Source organism: Carlito syrichta, unplaced genomic scaffold (assembly GCF_000164805.1).
Source record: "Carlito syrichta isolate Samal-C Ts95f unplaced genomic scaffold, Tarsius_syrichta-2.0.1 Scaffold308818, whole genome shotgun sequence".
Classification (NCBI taxonomy): Eukaryota; Metazoa; Chordata; class Mammalia; order Primates; family Tarsiidae; genus Carlito; species Carlito syrichta.
In genome coordinates, this window is record NW_007252914.1 from 13205 (window position 1) to 34746 (window position 21542).

The following is a 21542-nucleotide window of genomic DNA, read 5'->3' on the forward strand; positions in this document are numbered from 1 at the left end:
CTCGCCGGTCACCTCCAGGCCGCCCCCGGGGCTGGCTCCGCCGTGCGCCGCGCCGGACTCCCCTCCGCTAGGGGTGAGGGGGGCCGCAGTGGGCTCCGGGCGGCGCGGAGCGGCCCCTGACGGGCTCGCGGCCCCGGTGGAAAGGAGAGCTCGCATCTCCTGCACGCGGAGGCCGCCCCTCTCGAGCCTCTTGCCTTCTGCTTGCCCGCGGGTCTCTGGAAGAAAACAAGCCCACCTCGTCTCACTACCATGGCCCTGTGCTAGCAAGACCCTTGGGTCCGGGGGAAACTGGGAGAAAAGGCGCCGAGGGGCCCCTCCCACCGCATCCCTGTCATCAGGTTCTGTCCTGCTCAAAACCCTGCGGCTTCAGGGCCTCCCAGTCCCCCTTAGCTGGGCCTGGGAAGGGGCATCTGGGATTGTGTCGAGTCCTCCGGGGTTCACGCCGCTCAGTCACGCTTACAGATTCTTCCTGGAGCGCGCACTGTCAAGCTCCTCCCTCCCTGCCAAACGGTCTCCCTCGCCTCGGGCCTCACCTCTCTCCCTTTGTTGTGATTCACTTTTGCAAATTAAAGCTAGTTTGGAAGGATAAATTCTTTCTGGGTAAGTCCTAAGAATGTAGATCAGTGAGTTTTTCCCTGAGAGAAGCTCACAGATGCTTGGAGAGATGTAGACGTCTGTACAAAGCCCAGGATTAGAACAGAGAAGGAAGTTTTAACTATCTCTGGAGGTGAGGGAAGGTTTCCCTGAGGAGACACCTAAGCTGGGTTTTGAAGGAAGAAGAGAGATTTGCTAGACAAGAGAGAGAGAGAAGGAATTATGCAGAAAGTTATGCAAATAAACTTTGTGCAAAGGCATAAGACAACATCCTACAAAAAATTTAAAGTGAAGGCCAGGCACAGTGGCTCATGCCTATAATCCCGGCACTTTGGGAGGCTGAGGTGGGAGGATTGCTTGAATCCAGGAGTTGGAGACCAACCTGGGCAACATAGAACTCCTCGCTACAAAAAAATAAGAAAATTAGTCAGGTGTGGTGTACACCTGTAGTCCTAGTTACCTGGGAGACTGAGGCAGAAGAACTGCCTGAGCCCAAGAGGCTGCAGCGAGCCATGATCATGCCACTACACTTCAGCCTGGGTGACAGAGTGAGACCCTGACTAAAAAAAGAAAAAGGTGCAGTGGTTCATGCCTGTAATCCCAGCACTTTGGAGGGGAAGGTGAGAGGATTGCCTGAGCCCAGGGGTTCAAGATCAGTCTGGGCAATATTAGTGAGACCTCGTCTCTACAATAAATTAAGCAATTAACTGGGCATGGTGGTGCACGCCTGAGGTTTCAGCTACCTGGGAGGCTGAGGTAGGAGGATCACCTGATCCCAGGAGGTCGAGGCTGTGGTGGCCATGAGTGTGCCACTGTACTCCAGCCTGGATGACAGACTGACTAAAAAATAAAAAGTAAGGGGGAGATTCCGGGAGATGAATCTGAAGAGGTGAGTAGAAATCAGAAAAGACAGATTTTTACATTTAAAAAAATTTTACCTGGGCAGCGAGACCGCATCTCTACAATAAAGCAAAAAATCAGCCGGGCGTGGTGGCGCACGCCTGGAGTTCCGGCTCCTCGGAAGGCTGAGGCGGAAGCATCGCCGGAGCCCAGCAGGCGAGGCTGCGGTGGCCGGGAGCGGCCGCGGCGCTCCAGTCGGGGCGACCGAGTGAGACTCCGACTCAAAAAAAAAAAAAAATTTTAGAGGGTCTCACTCTCCCGCCCTGACTGGATGCAGTGGCGTGACTACACCCTCAGAGAAGAGCTGGAGGTGCAGAAGCGATAACCCATGCAAACAAGTCCCGAGGAAGCAGGAAGGGCGATGCCACCCCGAGCCCGGAGGGGACGGGTTCCCACAGTGATAAGGTTCTTCAAGTTGGGTGAGTTCACTGAGGAAAGAGATCCGTAAGTGTGAAGTAGAAGGCTAACTCAGGAGGTAGAGGCTGGGTAGTTTCGGTTTGTGTGCTTGTTTTCAGAAGCAAGGTCTCTGTGGTGCGATCTTGGCTCCAGTGTGGGCCACCACATCTGGCTAATTTTTAAAATTTTTTGTAGAGACGGGATCTTGCTCTGTTGCCCAGGTGGGTTTCAAACTCCTGGCCTCAAGCAGTCCTCCTGTCTCAGCCTCCCACAGTGCTGGGATGACAAGCATGAGCCACTGTGCATGGCCGTGGATTTTTAAAAGAAAGGAGTGTGGCCAGGCTCAGTGGCTCAGCCTGTCATCCCAGCACTTTGGGAGGCTGAGGTTGGTGGATTGCCTGAGCCCGTGTGTTCGAGACTGGCCCAGGCAACTTGGCAAGACCTTGTCTCTACAGCATATCAAAAATTAGCCGCGTATGGTAGCATGTGGATTGCCGGAGCCCAGCAGGTCGACGCTGGGGTGGCTGTGAGCGGACCACTGCATTCCAGCCTGGGCAATGGAGTGAGACTCTGACTCAAAAAAAAAAAAAAAAAAGGAGCAGCCACTGAAGAGAATGGGCCAGAAAGATGAGATAGGACTAATGAACCAAAGGCTCCTCAGTGAGTGGACCATGGTTTTATGGTAGCATGAACACACAACTGTTTGGCAGTTTTCTTCAGCAGAGCTGCCTATTTGGGACAAAGAACGGATACCAGTGGGAGCTGCAGGCTTGTAAGGAAGGACAACTCAATCTACCTTCCAGGGGGTTCCACCAGATTATGAGCACCTGGATTTTAAGACTCATGTTACACAGCGAAGAAGCATGGGGCTTGGAGGCAGCAAGCTGAAATTCTGCTCTTGCTAAGTGCTCTACCTGGCCTCTGTGCCTCGGGTCTCTCATTTGTGAGAGAATCAGTTCCATCCACTGCAAAGGGTCACTCTGAGGACTAAATGAGATAAGGTCTGTGGAAGAGCCCTGCATCTGCCTGGGATCCACAGAGTGCTGAGTTAAATGTTAATTTTCTTCCTTCTAAGGGAAGGTACTTATTCTTTTGTCTCTCTTCATTGCATAAATACTGAATTGTATGTGGCATACTTGCATTTTTTAAAGTCTCCAAGTCTAAATTTATAAAAATAGATTCTCTGCTTTACACAAGACTTCACTGCAGGGTTCTTTTCAGTGGCATCGGCCCCCACAACAATTAAAACATGGTTCAATTGGCAGAATGCAGGAACACATTTCAGCCTAAGCTTAGACAACACACAGCGTGTTGTAGTTGTGACCCTGGAAAGGGATTTACCAACCAAGCAAAGGTGCTGAAGTCACGATTCCAAGTTTGCCTCAACCCAGATACTGTTTTGTCCAAAGGCTCCAGATCTATAGGAGAGCATTCCTGCTGATTTGGTTCTTCCAGAGACAGACTGGAGGTAGGCTGCTGGGTTTGAATTCTGGCTCTGTCATTTACTGGCTGTGTGACCTTGGGTAAGTTTATTGATATCTCTGACCTTCAATTTCCTCATCTATTAAATGAAAATAATTATAGTCCCTATATCTCAGGGGATTGTTTTGAAAACTAAGAGCATTTTAAAAGCTCAGAATGGTGCCTGACACTTGACAGTGACTGAATGTGAGAGTGGCTGTTACCCCTGCTGCTGCTGCCCCTGAAGACTGTTTTAAGAGTTGGGGGACCAGGCACAGTGGCTCACGCCTATAATCCCAACACTTTGGAAGGTGGAGGAGAGAGGATTGCCTAAGCCCACGGATTCAAGGCCAGCCTGGGCAACTTGGCAAGACTTTGTCTCTACAATAAATACAGAAATTAGCCGGGTGTGGTGGCGCACACCTGTGGTTTCAGCTACTTGGAAGGCTGAGGTGGAAGGATTGCCTGAGCCCAGCAGGTCAAGGCTGCAATGGCCGTGAGCATGCCACTGCACTCCAGCATGGGCAACAGGATGAGACTCCGACTCTGAATAAAATAAAATAAAATAAATAATAAAGTGTTGGGGGAGGCACATGTGGAGAGAAGACTTCAGTATAATTGCCAACACGTCACACACTCTTGACACTTTCCCATAGCACACATTAAGGTGTGTGGAGGTGGTGCCTACACCTGGGAGCAGCTTCCAGAGCCCAAATCAAAATAGTAACCAAAATGAGGAGAGTGGCAGTATCAACACTGATGATCAAGAAAAGATGTGGGCTGGGCTTGGTGGCTCAGCCTGTAATCCCAGCACTTTGGGAGGCCAAGGCGAGTGGATTGTCTGAGACCCACCCAGGCAACTTGGCAAGACCTCGTCTCTACAATAAGTCAAAAATTAGTTGGATGTGGTAGCACGCATCTGTAGTTCCGGCTACTTGGAAGGCTGAGGCAGAAGGATTGCCGGAGCCCAGCAGGTCAAGCGTGCCACTGCACTCTAGTCTGGGCGACAGAGAGAGACTCCAACTCAAAAAAAAGAAAAAAAAGATGTGAAGGAACCAACTGAATTCAGGGTTCTGAATCTGCATATTATCTTCCCCTGCCCCATCACGTGCAGCTGTCTGTAACTGCACAAACTGTATTTAAATCTTCTATGGGGACAGGTGTGGTGGCTCATGCCTGTAATCCCAGCACTTTGGGATGCTGAGGCAAGATCACTCGAGGCCAGGAGTTTGAGACCAGCCTAGGCAACACGATGAGAACTTGTCTTTACAAAACATCAAAAATGTATCTGGGTGTGGTAACACACACCTGTAGTCCCAGCTACTCAGGAGGCTGAGGCAGGAGGATCACTTGAGCCCAGAAGGTGGAGGCTGTGGTAAGCTGTGATTGTGCCACTGCACTCCAGCCTAGGCAACAGAGTGAGACCCCAACTAAAAAAAATAAATAAATAAAAGAAAGCTATCTAGTTCTATCATACCAGCTTTGGGGAAGGAATGCCTGTTGCTGCCCTGGATTGATGGCAGGAGCCAACTAAATCGCAAAGGATGTTTCTATGGTAGAAGGTGTGATGGAATAGTTTAGAAGCTTGAAGTCATGTTTTTTACATCCCCTTCAGTCGAGGGCTCACTTAAAAGCTAAAACCTTACCTGCCAGGAGCTCCAGGCTGCTGTTCTCATGTGCATCCTCAGTGCTCTGGACTGAATCCTTTTTCTCCAGGGTCAGCTGCTTAAAAAGTTAGAAGTCCTAAGCGAGTTTTGCAGAAGCATGAACGAGCCCTAGTGTGCCTGGAAGCCTAGCTACCCTCACAGGCTGTCCTCCCTCACTTGAAACTCCTTCTGAACCTCCTCCTGGCTCATGAACCCCCACCCAACCTCCACCAAGGCTTCTGTGGATCATGGCGTCTGGCACATAGTTCCATCGCTGCACTCCAGTCACTTGCCTACTGCCTGCCCCACTCCTTGGGCTCTGAAAGATGCTCTTCAAGTCCCCGTTCATCATTTTATGTGTATAGGTCCATTTTCTACACTTAAATCCCTTGAAAAGTAAGGTTCCTCGTGCCTTTATCTCTTTCAGTTAGCAGAGTGCCTTATGCAGGGTAAGTTTGAGAAAGTCAAATCTGGGAAGCCACAGGACACATTCTGTAGTCATCTGTAACCTCTCAGAGCCCTGCCACATTTGTTTGTTCAATTTGGACAGTGAAAAGGAGGTACCCACTAAGACCAGAAGCCAATCCTCCCAGTGCCTCTTCCCCCAACCTGCTTTTTTTTTTTTTTTGAGGAGTCTCTGTTGCATAGGTTGGAGTGCAGTGGCATGATCACAGCTTACGATGACCTCAGTCTGCTGGGCTCACTTCCACCTCAGATTCCTGAGTAGCTGGGACTATAGGCACATGCCACCATGTACGGCTATTTTTTTTTTTTTTTTTTTTTTTTTTTTTTAGAAATGAGATCTGGCTATGTTGCCTAAGCTGGTCTCAATCCCCTGTGCTCCAGCAATCTGCCTGCCTTAGCCTCCCAGAGTACTTGGATTACAGGCATGAACCACTGTGCCAGGTCCCGTTTTTCTTTTCAAGAATACAAATATAGACTGGGCACAGTGACTCATACCTGTAATCCCAGCACTCCAGGAAGCTGAGGCTGGTGGACTGCTTGAGACCAGCCTAGACAACATAACCAGACCTTGTCTCTACAAAAAATTAGTTGGGTGTGGTGGTGTGCACCTATAATCCCAGCTACTCGAGAGGCTGAAGCAGGAGGATTGGCTGGCTCAGGAGATCAAGGCTGCAATGAACTGTGATCATGCCACTGTATTCCAGCCTGGACAACAGAGTGAGACCTCAATTCAAAAAAAACAAAAAGCAAATGTTTAAAAATAGATATCAGCCAGGACTGTCATACCAACACTTTGGAGAGCTGAGGCAGGAGGATCATTTGAAGCCAGGTGTTCAAAACCAGCCTAGGTAGCCAAGAAATTCTCACTCTACAAAAAATTTTAAAATTAGCTGGGCACAGTGGCTTGCATCTGTCATCCCACCTACTTGGGAGGCTGAGGCGGGAGGATCACTGGAACCCGGGAGCTTGAGGCTGCAGTGAACTCTGATCATACCACTGTGCTCCAGCCTGGGCAACCTGTCTCTAAAAAAAAAAAATATCATCTTCATCAAAATTAAAAATGTATGCTCAAAGAACATGACAAAAGTGAAAAATCAACCCAGAAGAATGGGAGAAAATATTTGCAAATCACATTTATTAAGGTACTTTTAGTCAGAGTTAAGAACTCTTACTTACAACTCAATAATTTAATAACCCAATCAAAAATGGACAAAAGATTTGAACAGATATTTTTTCAAAGAAGATATACTAATGGCCAATAATCACATGGAAAGATACTCAACATCAACATCTATTGGGAAAATGCAAATCAACACTGCTATATTACCTTACACCCGCCAGGATGGCAATAATAATAAAAACAATAACTGTTGAGGAGATGGAGAAATTGGAACGATCATACAGTGCACCAGGAATATAAAGAGGTGCAGCCATTGTGGAAAACAGCTTGGAAGTTCCTCAGAAGCCTGAGACAAAGTGTTATTATATGACCCAGCAATTCCACTCCTAGATATACTCAAGAAAATTACAAACATGTCCACACAAAAATGTTCATAGCAGCATTATTCATAATAGCTAAACAGTGAAAAAAATTCAAGTGTTTATTTTTATTGTCTAAATTGAGGTCTCTGTTGCCCAGGCTGGAGTGAATGGCATGATCACTTCTTACCACAACCTCAATCTCCTGAGCCCAGGCAATCCTTCCATCTCAGCCTCCTTAATAGCTGGGACTGCAGACACACACCACCACAGCAGGCTAATTTTTAAAAATTTTCTTATAGAAATATTATAGCTATGTTGCCTAGGTTGGTCTCAAACTCCTGGGCTCAAGTGCTCCTCCCCCTCGGCCTCCCAAAGTGCTGGGATTATAGGCATGAGCAATTGTGACTGGCCCTAAATTATACATTTCAAAATGGTACTACCCACATTGAGATATAAAGCTCTGGGCCCTATAAGAGACTTGCACACCCTTCACTCATCATCTAGTCCCCAGATGAGACAGCCCTGTCCTCAGAGCAAACCTCCTTAGGCTTAACACTCTATAGGACGTTTCCTGTTCTCAGTCCCTACACACATCTGTGCTAAGCCCTGAAGTATTATCTTGCCTCCTTCCAGGCCCACAGTTTGTGTTCCAACACCCAGTCTTAAAATATCCACTGCTAACCTGGTGTGATGGTGCACACCAGTAGTCCCAGATCCTCGGGAGACTGAGGTAGGAGGATCACTTTAGCCCAGGAGTTCAAGGCTATGTGTGAATAGATACCTCACTCCAGCCTGGGCAACAGCTAGACCCACCTCTTAAAAAAAACAAAAACAAAAAGCCAACCACTCCTTTGCTGTGCTGCGTGATCTTTCCCTAAGAATATTACATAAAATTGCAACTACACAGCCCTTCATTTTTCATTTCTCAACAAACTACTTAATGACCATAGATGGTTTATTGTCTATTCTACTTATCCTTTTTAGAAATGGAGCTGGATGCGATCAGTGGCTCAAGCCTATAATCCCAGCACTTTTGGAGGCCGAGGTGAGAGGATTGCTTGAGCTCAGGGGTTCGAGACCAGCCCGCGCAACTTGGTGAGATCTACTCTCTGCAATAAATAAAAAAATAAGCCAGGTGTGGTAGTGTGCACCTGTAGTTCCAGCTACTTGGAAGGCTAAAGCAGAAGGATTGCCTCAGCCCACAGGACAAGGCTGTGGTGGCCGTGAGCAGTGTGCCACTGCATTCCAGCCTGGGCGACAGAATGAGATTCCAACTCAATAAATAAATAAATAAATAAATAAGGAAACTGAGGTAAAATAATTCTAGCATCCCTGATCTTGTAGTTTAAGCAGAAGCCACTGGGTGCCACTCTTGTGCCACTAACAAGTTTTTAAATACTAAATGGCCATTACCAGAGAGAAACAGTGATGACTTGAGTGAAGCAGCATGAGTTCCACTCAGTGCCCTGGATCACCCATCTTCCCTGGGCTTGAGACCCAGTCCTATGTGGTAACAATGTTACTAGGCTTCAGAGCTGGAAGATAGTGCAAGTTCTAGCCTTGCCAATTACTGGATTTGTGTTTCTGACCAAATTACGAAAGCTCGGTTACCAGTTTCTTCATCTGCAAAATGGAAAAACTACAATCTAACTCGTAACAATCTTGCAGAGATTAAAGTGCAAATCTAGGGATTCAGTAAATGCTCCTTCCTTCCAAGGCCTATGACTATGGTAAGACCTTGAGTTCACTACCCATCTGCCAAGTTAATTGGGCTACGAATGGCCCTGAGGCTGCGAACAATCACTATAGCAAAAGAATAGGATAAAAGAGGTCAGACCATTTCTTTTTGAGATCTCACTGGGATATCAGGCCCAAGTAAAAGGACTTCATAGGCTGTAACATACCTAGATCCTGAGAAGTCTGTCTCTGCTCATATATCCTGGGTCCTATGACAATGGCACATCTTACCCCGAACCTATTCCTAGAACCCTAGAACGCTGAGGATGTGGATGGCTGTAGTGAATTGAATTGTGACTTGCCCTCTTCGCAAATATGTCCAAGTTCTAACCTCCAGAACCTGTGAATGTGAGTGTATTTGAAAAACAAGTTTCTTTGCAGATGTAATTAAAGATCTCGAGATGGGATCATCCTGGATTTAGGGTGGTTTAGGATGGACCTTAAATCCAATGACCTTATAAGAGACTTTATAAGAGAAAGACAGAGATATAGATAGACCAAGGGGAAAATGCTATGTGAAGATGAAGACTTTGAAGTTATGCAAGCTACAAGCCATGGAATACCTTCCAGCAGAAGCTAGAAGAGGCAAGGAAGGAGTCTCATTTAGGGCCTTTGGAGGGAATGCAGCCCTGCCAACACTTTGATTTTGAACTTCTGGCCTCCACGACTGTGAGAGAATAAATTTTGATTGTTTTAAAGATATGTTTATGGTAATTTCTTTCTTTTCTTTCTTTCTTTTTTTTTTTTTTTTGAGTCGGAGCCTCACTTTGTTGCCCAGAGTAGAGTGCAACATTCTCTCTGGTAATGGCCAGGCTGGTCTCAAATCCCTGAGCTCAGGCACTCCTCTCGTCTCTGCCTCCCAGAGTGCTGGGATTACAGGTGTGAGCCATCACACGCGGCTCATGGTAATTTCTTACAGTATCCTAGGAAATGAATACAATGGGTTTCATCTTTATTTGCTCAAGGTGTGGGAAGCAGCTCTCCAAGTTGGAGGGAAACTGGCCAAGAGTATTTACTGTGACCCCGCTGAAAGTATCTCGACTTGCTGGGCTCAGGTGATCCTTCTGCCTCAGCTTTCCAAGTAGATGGAACTACAGGCGCATGCTACCACACCCGGCTAATTTTTTCATTTATTATAGAGACGGGTCTCCCCAAATTGCCCAGGCTGGTCTGGAACTCGTGGGCTGAGGCAATCCTCTCACCTCAGCCTCCCAAAGTGCTGGGATTATAGGCATGAGCCACCACACTGGCCTCATATTGTTTATAACAACTTTATTGAGATATAACTGACATAAATTGTATATATAAAATTTACACTTTTGTAAGTTTTCACAGGTGTACATACCTGTGAAACCATCAAACAAGATAATGAACATATTTATCACCCTCAGAAGTTTCTTGCTGTGCTTTATAATCATTCCCTTCAACTCTCCCACCTCCCATCCTCAAACTACTGATCTATAACTACAGGTTAGTTAGCATTTTATAGAATTTTATATAAATGCAATCAGACAGCATGCACTCTTGCTTTTTCTGGATTTTTTTTCACTCTACATGGCTATTCAGAGATTCACCCTTGTCCTTCTGTGTATCAACAGCACTTTCCTTTTATTGCTGAGTAGTGTTCCATTATATGAATATACTAAAATGTGTTTATCCATTTACTTTTTGCCTGCCACTGGGTTGTTTCTAGTTTTTGGCTATAACAAAGATGCCATGAACATTAGTGTACAAGTCTTTTTGTGGACATATGCTCTCATTTCTCTTGGGTAAATACCTAGGAGTAGAAAAGCCAGATCATATGATAGATATACTTTTTTTTTTTTTGAGTTGGTTTCACTCTGTCTCCCAGGCTGGAGTGTAGTGGCATGCTCACAGCTACAGCAGCCTCGACCTGCTGGGCTCACACGATCCTTCCGCCTCAGCCTTCCAAGAAGCTGGAACTACAGGTGTGAGCCACCACGCCCGGCTAATTTGATTTATTATAGAGACAAAGTCTCACTAAGTTGCCCGGGCTCATCTCGAACTCCTGGGTTCAGGCAATTCTCTTGCCTCAGCCTCCCAAAGTGCTGGGATTACAGGCTTGAGCCACCGTGTCTGGCCATATATACATTTTTTTTAAAGAAACTGCCAAACTGTTTTCAAAATAGTTGTACTATTTTTCTTTTCTTTTCTTTTTTTTTTTGAGTTGGAGTCTCACTCGGTCGCCTAGACTGGAGTGCAGTGGCCGCTCCCGGCCACCGCAGCCTCGCCTGCTGGGCTCCGGCGATCCTTCCGCCTCATCCTTCCGTGTAGCTGGAATTACAGGCATGCGCTACCACGCCCGGCTGATTTTTTTATTTATTGTAGAGATGAGGTCTCGCTGCCCGGGTGGGTCTCAAACCCACGGGCTCAGGCAATCCACTCACCTCAGCCTCCCAAAGGCGTGGGATTACAGGCTGAGCCACCGAGCCCGGCTAGTCGTACTATTTTTCATTCCCACAAACAGGGTATCTAAGTTCCAGGTCCTCTACATCCTTGTCAACACTTGGTATAGTCAGTCTTTTATTTCAAGTGAGTGTAAAATGGTATCTCATTGTGGTTTGTTTGTTAAATTTTCATAATGACTGATGATGTTGGGCATCTTTCTTGCGTGTTTATTTGCCATTTGTATGGCATTTGTATCTTTTTTTATGAAATGTGTGTACAATCTTTTGCCTGTTTAAAAAAATTGGTTTGTTTTCTTTTTTCTTTTTCTTTTTTGAGTTGGAGTCTCACTCTGTCGCCCAGGCTGGAGTGCAGTGGCATGCTCATGGCCACCGTAGCTTCGATTTGCTGAGCTCAGGAGGTCCTTCTGCCTCAGCCTTCCAAGTAGCTGGAACTATAGGCATGCACCATCATGCCTGTCTAATTTTTCTTGATTTATTGTAGAGATGAGGTCTCGCCAAGTTGCCCAGGCTGGCCTCAAACCTGTGGGCTGAAGCAGTCCTCTCACCTGCGCCTCCTAAAGTGCTGGGATTATAGGCATGAGCCACCATGCCCAGCCAGTTTGTTTTCTTATTAATGAGTTTTAAGAATTCTTATACACTTTGGGAGGCCGAGGTGAGAGGATTGCCTGAGCCCATGGGTTTCAGACAGCCTGGGCAACTTGGTGAGACCCCATTTCTACAATAAAAAAATAAAAAAATTAGCTGGATGTGGTGGTGCATGCCTATAGTTCCAGCTACGGAAGGCTGAGGTGGAAGGATCGCCTGAGCTGCGGTGGCTGGGAGTGTGCCACTGCACTCCAGCCTGGGTGACAGAGTGAGACTCCGAATCAAGGAAGGAAGGAAGGAAGGAAGGAAGGAAGGAAGGAAGGAAGGAAGGAAGGAAGGCATTCTTTACATATTCTGGATACTGTGGTAAGGTTTTTAACTAAAATTTCAATTTCTTTAGTAAATATGGAGCTAACAGGTATATAGAGACAATTCTTGAGTGAACTCTGATAATTCATATCTTTCAAGGAATTTGTTAATTTCATCTAAGTTGCCAAATTTACTGCAATAAAGTTGTTCATGACATTCCCTGATAATCTTTTTAATATCTGATGCCACCTCTCTGATTTTCAGTAGTGGCAATTTGTGTCCATTCTTTTTATTCTAATTAGTCTGGCTAAATGTTTACCAATTTTATTAATTTTCTCAATAAACCATCTTTTGATTTCATTAATTTTTCTCTTGTTTTTGTTTTCTGTTTTACTGATATCTACCTACTCTGATCTTTGTTATTTTATTTCTTCTGTGAGTTTTTAATTTGCTCTTCTATTCTAGTTTAAGTTGGAAGGAGATGTCATTGATTTGAGACTTTTTTCTAACACAGGCATTTCCTCCTCTAAGCTACATCCCACAAATTTTGGCAATGTGCATTTATATTACATTAGTTAAAAATATTTCTAATACTCCTTTTAATTTTGTGTTTAACCTATGGGTTATTTATAAGTGTGTTATTTAGCTTCTAAACATTTTGGAATTATCTAGATAACTTTGTTATTGATTTTACTTCAATAATTCTATTATAGTCAAAAACATACTCTGTATGACTTGGATCCTTTTTATTGAGGATTTTTTTTTTTTTTGAGTTGTGGTCTTACTCTGCCACCCAGGCTAGAGTACAATGGCATGATCACAATGATCATGGCTCGTGGCAGCCTCGACTTTATGGGCTCAGGTGATCCTTACTCCTCAGTATCCCAAGTGGCTGGGACTACAGATGCACACTACAATGCCTGGCTAATTTTTTGATTTTTTACAGAGACAAGGTTTCACTACGTTGCCCCAGGTTGGTCTTGAAACTCCTGGGTTCAAGCAATCTGCTCACCTTGACCTCCCAAAGTGCTGGGATTACAGGTGTGAGCCACTGTATCCAACTACTGAGATATATTTAATGGTTTAGAATATGGTCTATCTTGCTAAAAGTTCCTTGTGTACTTGAAAATAGTTAATATTCTGTGTTTGAACAGTGTTTTTATAGATGTCAATTAGGTCACATTGATTGATAGCATTATTTAAGACTTCTGTAGACTGACTTACTTTCTATTTGTCCTAGCAATTATTGAATTAAGTTGGAATCTCCAAATATAATTGTAGATTTGTCTGTTTCTCCTTACAGTTCTGTTAGTTTCATTTCATGTATTTTAAAGCTTTACTAAGAAGTGCATAAATGTTTAGGACTATTGTCCTTCTTATGAATTGATCCTTTCATTATTATGAAATGACCCTCTATCCCTGGTAATATTCTTTACTCTGAAATCTACTTTGTCTGATATTAATATAGACTCTTCAGCTCCTTTTTTTTTTTTGAGTTGGAGTCCCACTTGGTTGCCTAGGCTGGAGTGCAGTGGCACACTCACAGCCACCACAGCCTTGATCTGCTGGGCTCAGGCAATCCTTTCGCTTCAGCCTTCCAAGTAGTTGGAACTACAGGCATATGCTACCACATCCAGCTAATTTTTTTATTATTGTAGAGATGAGGTCTCGCCAAGTTTCCCAGGCTGGTCTGGAACCCATGTGCTCAGGCAATCCTCTCACCTTGGCCTCCCAGAGTGCTGGGGTTATAGGCATGAGCCACCGCGTCCAGCCTCCAGCTCTATTTTATTAGTGTAAGCATGGCATCTTTTTCCATCCTTTTGCTTTTATTTTATTATTTTATTTTATTTTTTTGAGTTGGAGTCTCACTCTGTCACCCAGACTGGAGTGCAGTGGCTGCTCCCAGCCACCGCAGCCTCGACCTGCTGGGCTCTGGCGATCCTTCCGGCTCAGCCTTTCAAGTAGCCGGAATTACAGGCATGCGCTACCATACCCGGCTGATTTTTTGATTTATTGTAGAGATGAGGTATCGCTGCCCAGGCGGGTCTCGAACCCGCAGCTCAGGCAATCCACTCACCTCAGCCTCCCAAAAGCGCAGGATTACAGGCTGAGCCACCAAGCCTGGCCATCCTTTTGCTTTTAATCTTTCTGTCTTTATACCTAAAGTGGGATTCTTGTAGACCACATACTTGTATAGTTGATTCTTGCTTCTTTATTCAATCTAGCAATCTCTGCTTTTTAATTGAGTTGTTTAAACCATTTACATTTAATGGGATAATTCATATAATGGTGTTTAAATATATCATCTTGATAATTGGTTTCTGTTTGTCCATTGTTCTTTCTTCCCTTTTCCTCATTTTCTGCCTTCTTTTGGGTTATTTTATATCATTTCATTTTATCTCCTTTTTTGGCTTATTATAACTCCTTGTATTATGTTAGTGCTTCCTTTTATTTTTATTTATTTATTTATTTATTTATTGAGTTGGAGTCTTACTCTGTCACCCAGACTGGAGTGCAGTGGCCGCTCCTGGCCACTGCAGCCTCGACCTGCTGGGCTCTGGCAATCCTTCCACCTTAGCCTTCCAAATAGCTGGAACTACAGGTGTGCATTACCATGCCCGGCTAATTTTTGATTTATTGTAGAGATGAGGTCTTGCCAAGTTGCCCAGGTGGGTTTCGAACCCACAGGCTCAAGCAATCCACTCACCTCAGCCTCCCAAAGCACAGGATTACAGGCTGAGCCACCGAGCCCGGCGCTTCCTTTTATTTTTAACTTATCAGTCTATCTTCAAGTAATATTATGTCACTCCACTTATAGTATGACATTACAGCAGTACATTTACATTTTTCTTGTCCTAGCCTTTGTGATATTGTTGTCATACATTTTACTTCTACATAGGTCATACAGTATGTTGTTACTATTTTTCCTTTAAAAAAATCAATTATGGGCCAAGTATAGTGGCTCATGCCTGTAATTCCAGCACTATGGGATTATAAAGTAGGATCGCTTGAGGCCAGGAGTTTGAGACCAGCTTGGGCAATATAGCAAGACCTTGTCACTACGAAACATAAAAATTAGCCAGACTCAGTGGCGCACACCTATAGTCCCAGATATTTGGGAGGCTGAGGTGGGATGATGGCTTGAGCCCAAGACTTCGAGGTTACAGTGAGCTATGATCACACCACTGCACTCTAACCTGGGCAACAGAGCAAGACCATGTCTCAATTAAAAAATAAAAATAAGCCATTACCAGGCCATTGTGGCCATTGCCTTGCTAAGCTATGACCAGGCCATGTTTTCTTAAGCTTTGGCCCCCTCCCCTGCCTTGGGGAGGTGAATCTTCTCTTTCTCTTCTCTAATTTACTTTCTAAATAAACTATAATTTCTAATCTAAAATAAATAAAAATAAAAAGTCAGTTACGTTTTAAAGGGATTTAAATAATAAGAAAATGTCTATATTTGCCCATGTAGTTACTATTTCCAGTACTCTTCATTCCTTTGTATATATCTAGGTTTCCATCTGTTATCACTTTTCTTCTGCTTTAAGAATTTTCTTTAATTTCTTATCAGCTGATAATTCTTTCACATTTTGTATGTCAGAAAAGAATATTTATTTCATCTTTATTTCTAAAGATCTTTTTGCTAGGCAAAGAATTCTAGGTTGAAAGTTGTCTTTTTGTTCCCTCAATACTCTAAAAATTTTGTTCCCTTTTCTTCTAGCTTATGCTGTTTCCAAAAAGAAATCTGCTGTAATCTTTATCTGTGTTTCCTTGTGCATAAAACTTTTTCCCCCTCTGTCTGCTTTTAAGATTTCTTCTTAGCCGGGCTCGGTGGCTCAGTCTGTAATCCCGCGCCTTTGGGAGGCTGAGGTGAGTGGATTGCCTGAGCCCGTGGGTTCGAGACCCGCCTGGGCAGCGAGACCTCATCTCTACAATAAATTTTAAAAAAATCAGCCAGGCGTGGTAGCGCATGCCTGTAATTCCGGCTACTTGGAAGGCTGAGGCGGAAGGATCGCCGGAGCCCAGCAGGCGAGGCTGCGGTGGCCGGGAGCGGCCACTGCACTCCAGTCTGGGTGACAGAGTGAGACTCCAACTCAAAAAAACAACAAAAACAAACAAACAAACAAACAAAAGATTTCTTCTTTATCACCTGTTTTAACCAAATTAATTATTATGTACCTTGGTGTAGCTTTCTTTTTTGTGTTTATTTATTGATTTTAAAGATGTGGGGTACAATTCAGGATTAGGTATACAAATGGTCATAGTACAGGTAAAGTTTGGGCCTCCCTTTGGTCCCCATAGTAGAGGTAAAGTTTGGGCCTCCCTTTGGTCCCCATAGTAGAGGTAAAGTTTGGGCCTCCCTTTGGTCCCCACTTCTCCTGGTTTGAGATCTGATACCCTTATTGATGTTAATTGCCCCCCCCAATCCCCTGGCAGTGTCCTGCTACTGCCAATCTCTTTCTTATAGTATTATGGTAAATGTTCAGGATCTGCTTGAGTGAGAACATGTGGTACTCAAGTTATTTGTTTATGTGATCACTGAGTATTATAGACTCTAAATCCATCCAGGTTGCCATGAAGTCCAATGTTTGTCCTTCTTTATGTTTGCATAATATTCCATCATGTATATGTACCACATTTTTTTTAATCCAGTCTAGTTTTGATGGGCGGCACGGTTAGTTCCATGTTCTTGCTATTGTGAATAGTGCTTCAATAAACACATGTGTGCAGGTATCTTTTTGGTAGAATGATTCGAGTTCCTCTGTGTATATTCCTAGTAAAGGGATTGCTGGGTCATATGGAAGGTCAATTTCGGTATAGCTTTATGTTTCTTGGGCTTGGAGTTCATTGAGCTTATTAGATCTACGGGTTTATAGATTTCATCAAATTTGGAAACATTTCTTCAAATATACTTTCTGTTCTCTACCTACCCACTTCTTTAGATTGTCCAATTACATGTATATTAGGCTACTTGAAATTGTCCCATAGCTCACTAATACTCTTATATGTTTGTTTTTTAGCCTTAAAAAAATCTGTGTTTCATTTTGGTTAGCCACGTATATGTATTATTCCTACACTTTACTGATGAAGAAACTGAGGTTAAGAAAGATTAAGTACTTCCATAACAATGCCAACAACTAGTTAGTGGCAGAAATGAGATTCAGGTGATATCTAACCATGCTCATAACCTCTAGGTAATACTATGCTCTATAAGATTTTTCTAAACCACAGCCTTCCTTGCTAAAAGGCTAACCTCAGATTATGCAGTCTAAAAAACTTGCACCTACTCACCCTGAATTCAGGATTTCCAGATATCAAAATGGGAGATTTCCACCAAAATGCTGATTATTACTTTACACTTACCTGCTTTACCTCACATGAGCAGTGGTGAAATTGGTGCTGGGTGATTTCATGAAATACTTTGTGCAGTTTGCTCCGGAATTCCTGTGTGTCAGCTGCCTAAAATGGGCCAGAAACAGAACATGCTGAGTTTTAGTACTGGAAACCAAGAGAGAAATTCTCACAAGAAATTTGTGTATAGGGAGAGGATGAAGCAGATAGGAAGGCAAACCACTGGCATTGATCACATTGTGTTAGGAGTTTCCTTAGTCTCTATGAAGGCAGGAGAGGAAGAAAGAAGGCCTGAGATACTTAGCACGAGACAGGTAGTTGTAGCTCCTGTAAGTCTTCCCACTGTGTCACCTAAGCAAGATCCTTCAAACAAGATCTCTGTTCTCCCATCTCCATAGGAGATAAATACCCAAGAAATCCATCTGCTCATGAAGGGGTTATATAAACTGCTCTTCTATGAAACAAGTTTCTAAGAGAGCAGAGGTTCCACTGAACAACTGAGGGTTGATATGAAACCTCTTCTTCAGATAAGCCTTTTAGGAAGGAGAGGAACAAAAGAATACAGTTTGCACCCATAAGGAATGGATAACAACTTTCAACTTTTTAATATATAGTTGTAGGATATTACAGTTAAAGGGAGCCAGACTCATCACCTACTGTAACACACTAATTTTACAGATGAGAAAATTAAAATTCAAAAATGATAAGGGACTTACCCAAGATGTTATAGCTAGTTAATACAAAATTTAGGGCTTTAATGCATACCTTAGAATTCCCAATATAGTATTCCTCTCACTTTGCTGTGCTATCCATATGACTCAGAAAGTTAAAACTATGATAAAATGTGCTAGCTTTGACCCATAACTCCATGTATAGACATTTATTCTAGGAAATAATTCTAAAGAAAAAGATACCACATAAAGAGATTAAGTGGAGCACTATTCACAGCAGCAAGAATGTAAACAACTTAAAAGTGCTAACAGGGAAATGGTTTATTAAATTTGATTAAAACAAGACAGTTGAATTGGTTAATCTAAAACAAAATTTCAAAGACTGTTGAAACAGAAAAATGTCAAATTATATGAAAACATAATATTTTGGTTACAGCTATATAATATATATAATAAGCAAACATTAAAAATTATAGTGAGCCGGGCTCGGTGGCTCAGCCTGTAATCCCGCACCTTTGGGAGGCTGAGGTGAGTGGAATGCCTGAGCCTGCGGGTTCGAGACCCGCCTGGGCAACTTGGCGAGACCTCATCTCTACAATAAATCAAAAAATTAGCCGGGCGTGGTAGCACGCGCCTGTAGTTCCAGCTACTTGGAAGGCTGAGGTGGAAGGATCGCCGGAGCCCAGCAGGTCGAGGCTGCGGTGGCCGGGAGCGGCCACTGCACTCCAGTCTGGGCGACAGAGTGAGACTTCAACTCAAAAAAAAAAAATTATAGTGATAAAATTTGTTAAAATTTGGCATGTTATACTATCTTTACAAGAAAAAGATGCAAAGAAATAAATCAACAACCATGGAACGAATGGGTTATTCACTGTGATAATACCAACTGGTTGGCACACATTCCTAAAAGGAAGGAAAGAAACTAACATTTATTGAGAACCTACCATATGCTTCTTTCACATTGTCTTAGTCCATTTGGGCTGCTATAACAAATTACTGTAGACTGGGTAGGTTATTAAGAAATTGAAGCCGGGCTCGGTGGCTCAGCCTGTAATCCCGCGCCTTTGGGAGGCTGAGGTGAGTAGATTGCCTGAGCCCGCGGGTTCGAGACCCGCCTGGGTAGTGAGACCTCATCTCTACAATAAATCAAAAAAATCAGCCAGGCGTGGTAGTGCATGCCTGTAATTCCGGCTACTCGGAAGGCTGAGGCGGAAGGATCGCCGGAGCCCAGCAGGTCGAGGCTGCGGTGGCTGGGAGCGGCCACTGCACTCCAGTCTGGGCGACAGAGTGAGACTCCAACTCAAAAAAAAAAAGAAATTGAAATTTATTTCTTATAGCCCTAGAGACTATAAGTCTGAGGCCACAGTGCCAGGGTAGTTGAGTTCCAGCGAGGGCCCTTTTCTGGGTTGCCAACTGCCCACTTCTCCCTGTACCTTTACATGGCAGAAGGGGCAAGGGTCTCTCTAGGGTTTGTTTGTTTTTTTTAAATAAGGGCACAGATCCCATTCATGGGGGTGGAGCTTAATGACCTAATCACCTTCCAAAGGCCCCATACCTCTTAATACCATCTCCTTAGGGGTTAGGATTTCAACATATGAATTTTGGGGAGATACAAACATTCAAACCATAGCACACATTTGGCTCTCACCCTCACAATAACTCTGTGAGGTACTATTATTTTTTCCAATTTTTAGGTAAGGCTCCAAGAAGTTAAATACAGCCCTAAGTCCACATAGCTAGTAAGTAAATGAGCCAGGATTTGAACCTGAGCCTCTGATTCCGAAACTCTTTATACCATTTCATACTGTCATGTAACATGTAATACTTAGGACTACTCAGTTATTTCCAGTATATTCTGTCACCATGAGATAACAGAGCATTCTTCAACAAGGAATTGGGAATCACTGACCTATCTCTAGCTCTGCTTTTAACTAGTTGTGTAGCCTAAGAGAAGTAGAAATCTTAAATAACTCATTTCTCACTTGTAAAATAGTATGCATACTAGTATTCATTCAACAAATATTTCTGAAAACACATAGGCCTGATATTCTGTAGGATTACAGTCGAAGTAAATAAATGTTTTTAAAAGAACCATACATATTACAAAGATGTATCATTAAAATGTGGAATGTCATTAAAACCCCAGAATTTTTAAGCATCCCCAATCTCCTACTAACTTGAAGGGCCTGGAAACACATATTTCGGAATCTGCTGCTGGTGCTTCCAGTCACGATACTCATGATGGAATTCACAGCCACTGAGAGTGAGGCCTGCAGTTTCTGATGAGCCTAGGGAACATGACAAGTAAGGGGGAGACTGCATTAATCCCGTGATGTTGGTTCAGAAAATCCCAAAGGGGCTAAATATTTTAGTCAGAGTGGAATTTCAACCATTCTTCCCCTCCATCAATCAATCAGATCAATGATTATTTTTACATCACAACACTTAGGGATGAAAATAAAAATTAAATGTTTTCTCCTTTCACAGAGATGATTTATTAACACAGACACATTCAGAAAAGACAAGCAATAAGATTTGGTCAATAAAACAGATATACTTACTATATTTTTTAAAGCTCCAAGTTTTACTCTCTTAATGTGGTTGTTTTTTCCCTGAAAAGGGAGCCATATGGAATAAGAAATGTGTTATCAAGAGTACACAGGATGGGTGAATTCAGAAAGTGGTATTATAAAGAATTAGGATAATGGGGGATTTAGCAAAACAGCAGCTCCAGAAGTATGCATGAGAAGGGGGGATATAGTATAGATAAGGAAGAGGCACATTATCAGTTATTTTCCTCTATTATCTGTTTCCCTGTTTACTTAAACATACCTACTGGGAGGTAAGACTGAGCAAGCTGGTTACAGTCACCCATCTAAGTTAAAGAATGAGTTCCAAGGTTAGATGCAGTGTTACAAGATCACCCCAAGTGACAGAAGAGGAGACAAAGGGACAATAAAGGAAAAAGAGCTCTTGCTGTCTTTTTCTTAGTGAATAGAGAAAAGAGGCTGTAAATTTTTTATTACCTTGGAAACCTGGTGATGCTGTTCCAAGACTTGGTCCACAGCAAACTGTATGGAATCTTGCACTACCCTGTGGTTCTGCACAAGGATGGCACTAAGTTGAGTTGGGAGCAAAGTATGTACTCCTAAGGGGAGGAGAATATTGGTAACCATGAGCAAAGATGATGACTTCAAGATTTATGAAATCCCCCATTGTCCTCTGTGCTCTGAGTCAGGGATGGGGGGAGAAAGATGCCTCTTTCACAAATAATTACTTTTTTAGACAAAACTCCCCAGCAACTTATAAACCCACTCAATTCCCACTTTAAAATGAAGAAAGCTCAGGAAAATTAAAGTGAATAATGATATTATTTTTGAAGAAAAAAATGAGGGATCATGTTTAATTCGTAGCAGAAATATATGCCACGTTCTGTAAACAACAATACTGACAACTTCCAAAGGAGAGGAAAAAGAGGGAGAGGAAAAGCCCCTAGAGTGTGTGTCTAACACTAC

General features: G+C 43.4%; 1 protein-coding gene across 1 annotated transcript in view; it reads right to left on the reverse strand.

The window, feature by feature from the left end:
- The window catches only part of CUNH11orf80 (chromosome unknown C11orf80 homolog), a 74376-nt gene that overhangs the window by 790 nt on the left and 52044 nt on the right, over positions 1–21542 (reverse strand). Inside the window, exons 10-14 of the mRNA XM_021716454.1 lie at positions 21054–21175; positions 20205–20315; positions 17369–17464; positions 4998–5073; positions 13–215 (exon numbers count right to left, since the gene is read on the reverse strand). Coding sequence (XP_021572129.1) covers positions 13–215; positions 4998–5073; positions 17369–17464; positions 20205–20315; positions 21054–21175 — 608 coding nt within the window. The remainder of the gene's footprint in view (positions 1–12; positions 216–4997; positions 5074–17368; positions 17465–20204; positions 20316–21053; positions 21176–21542) is intronic.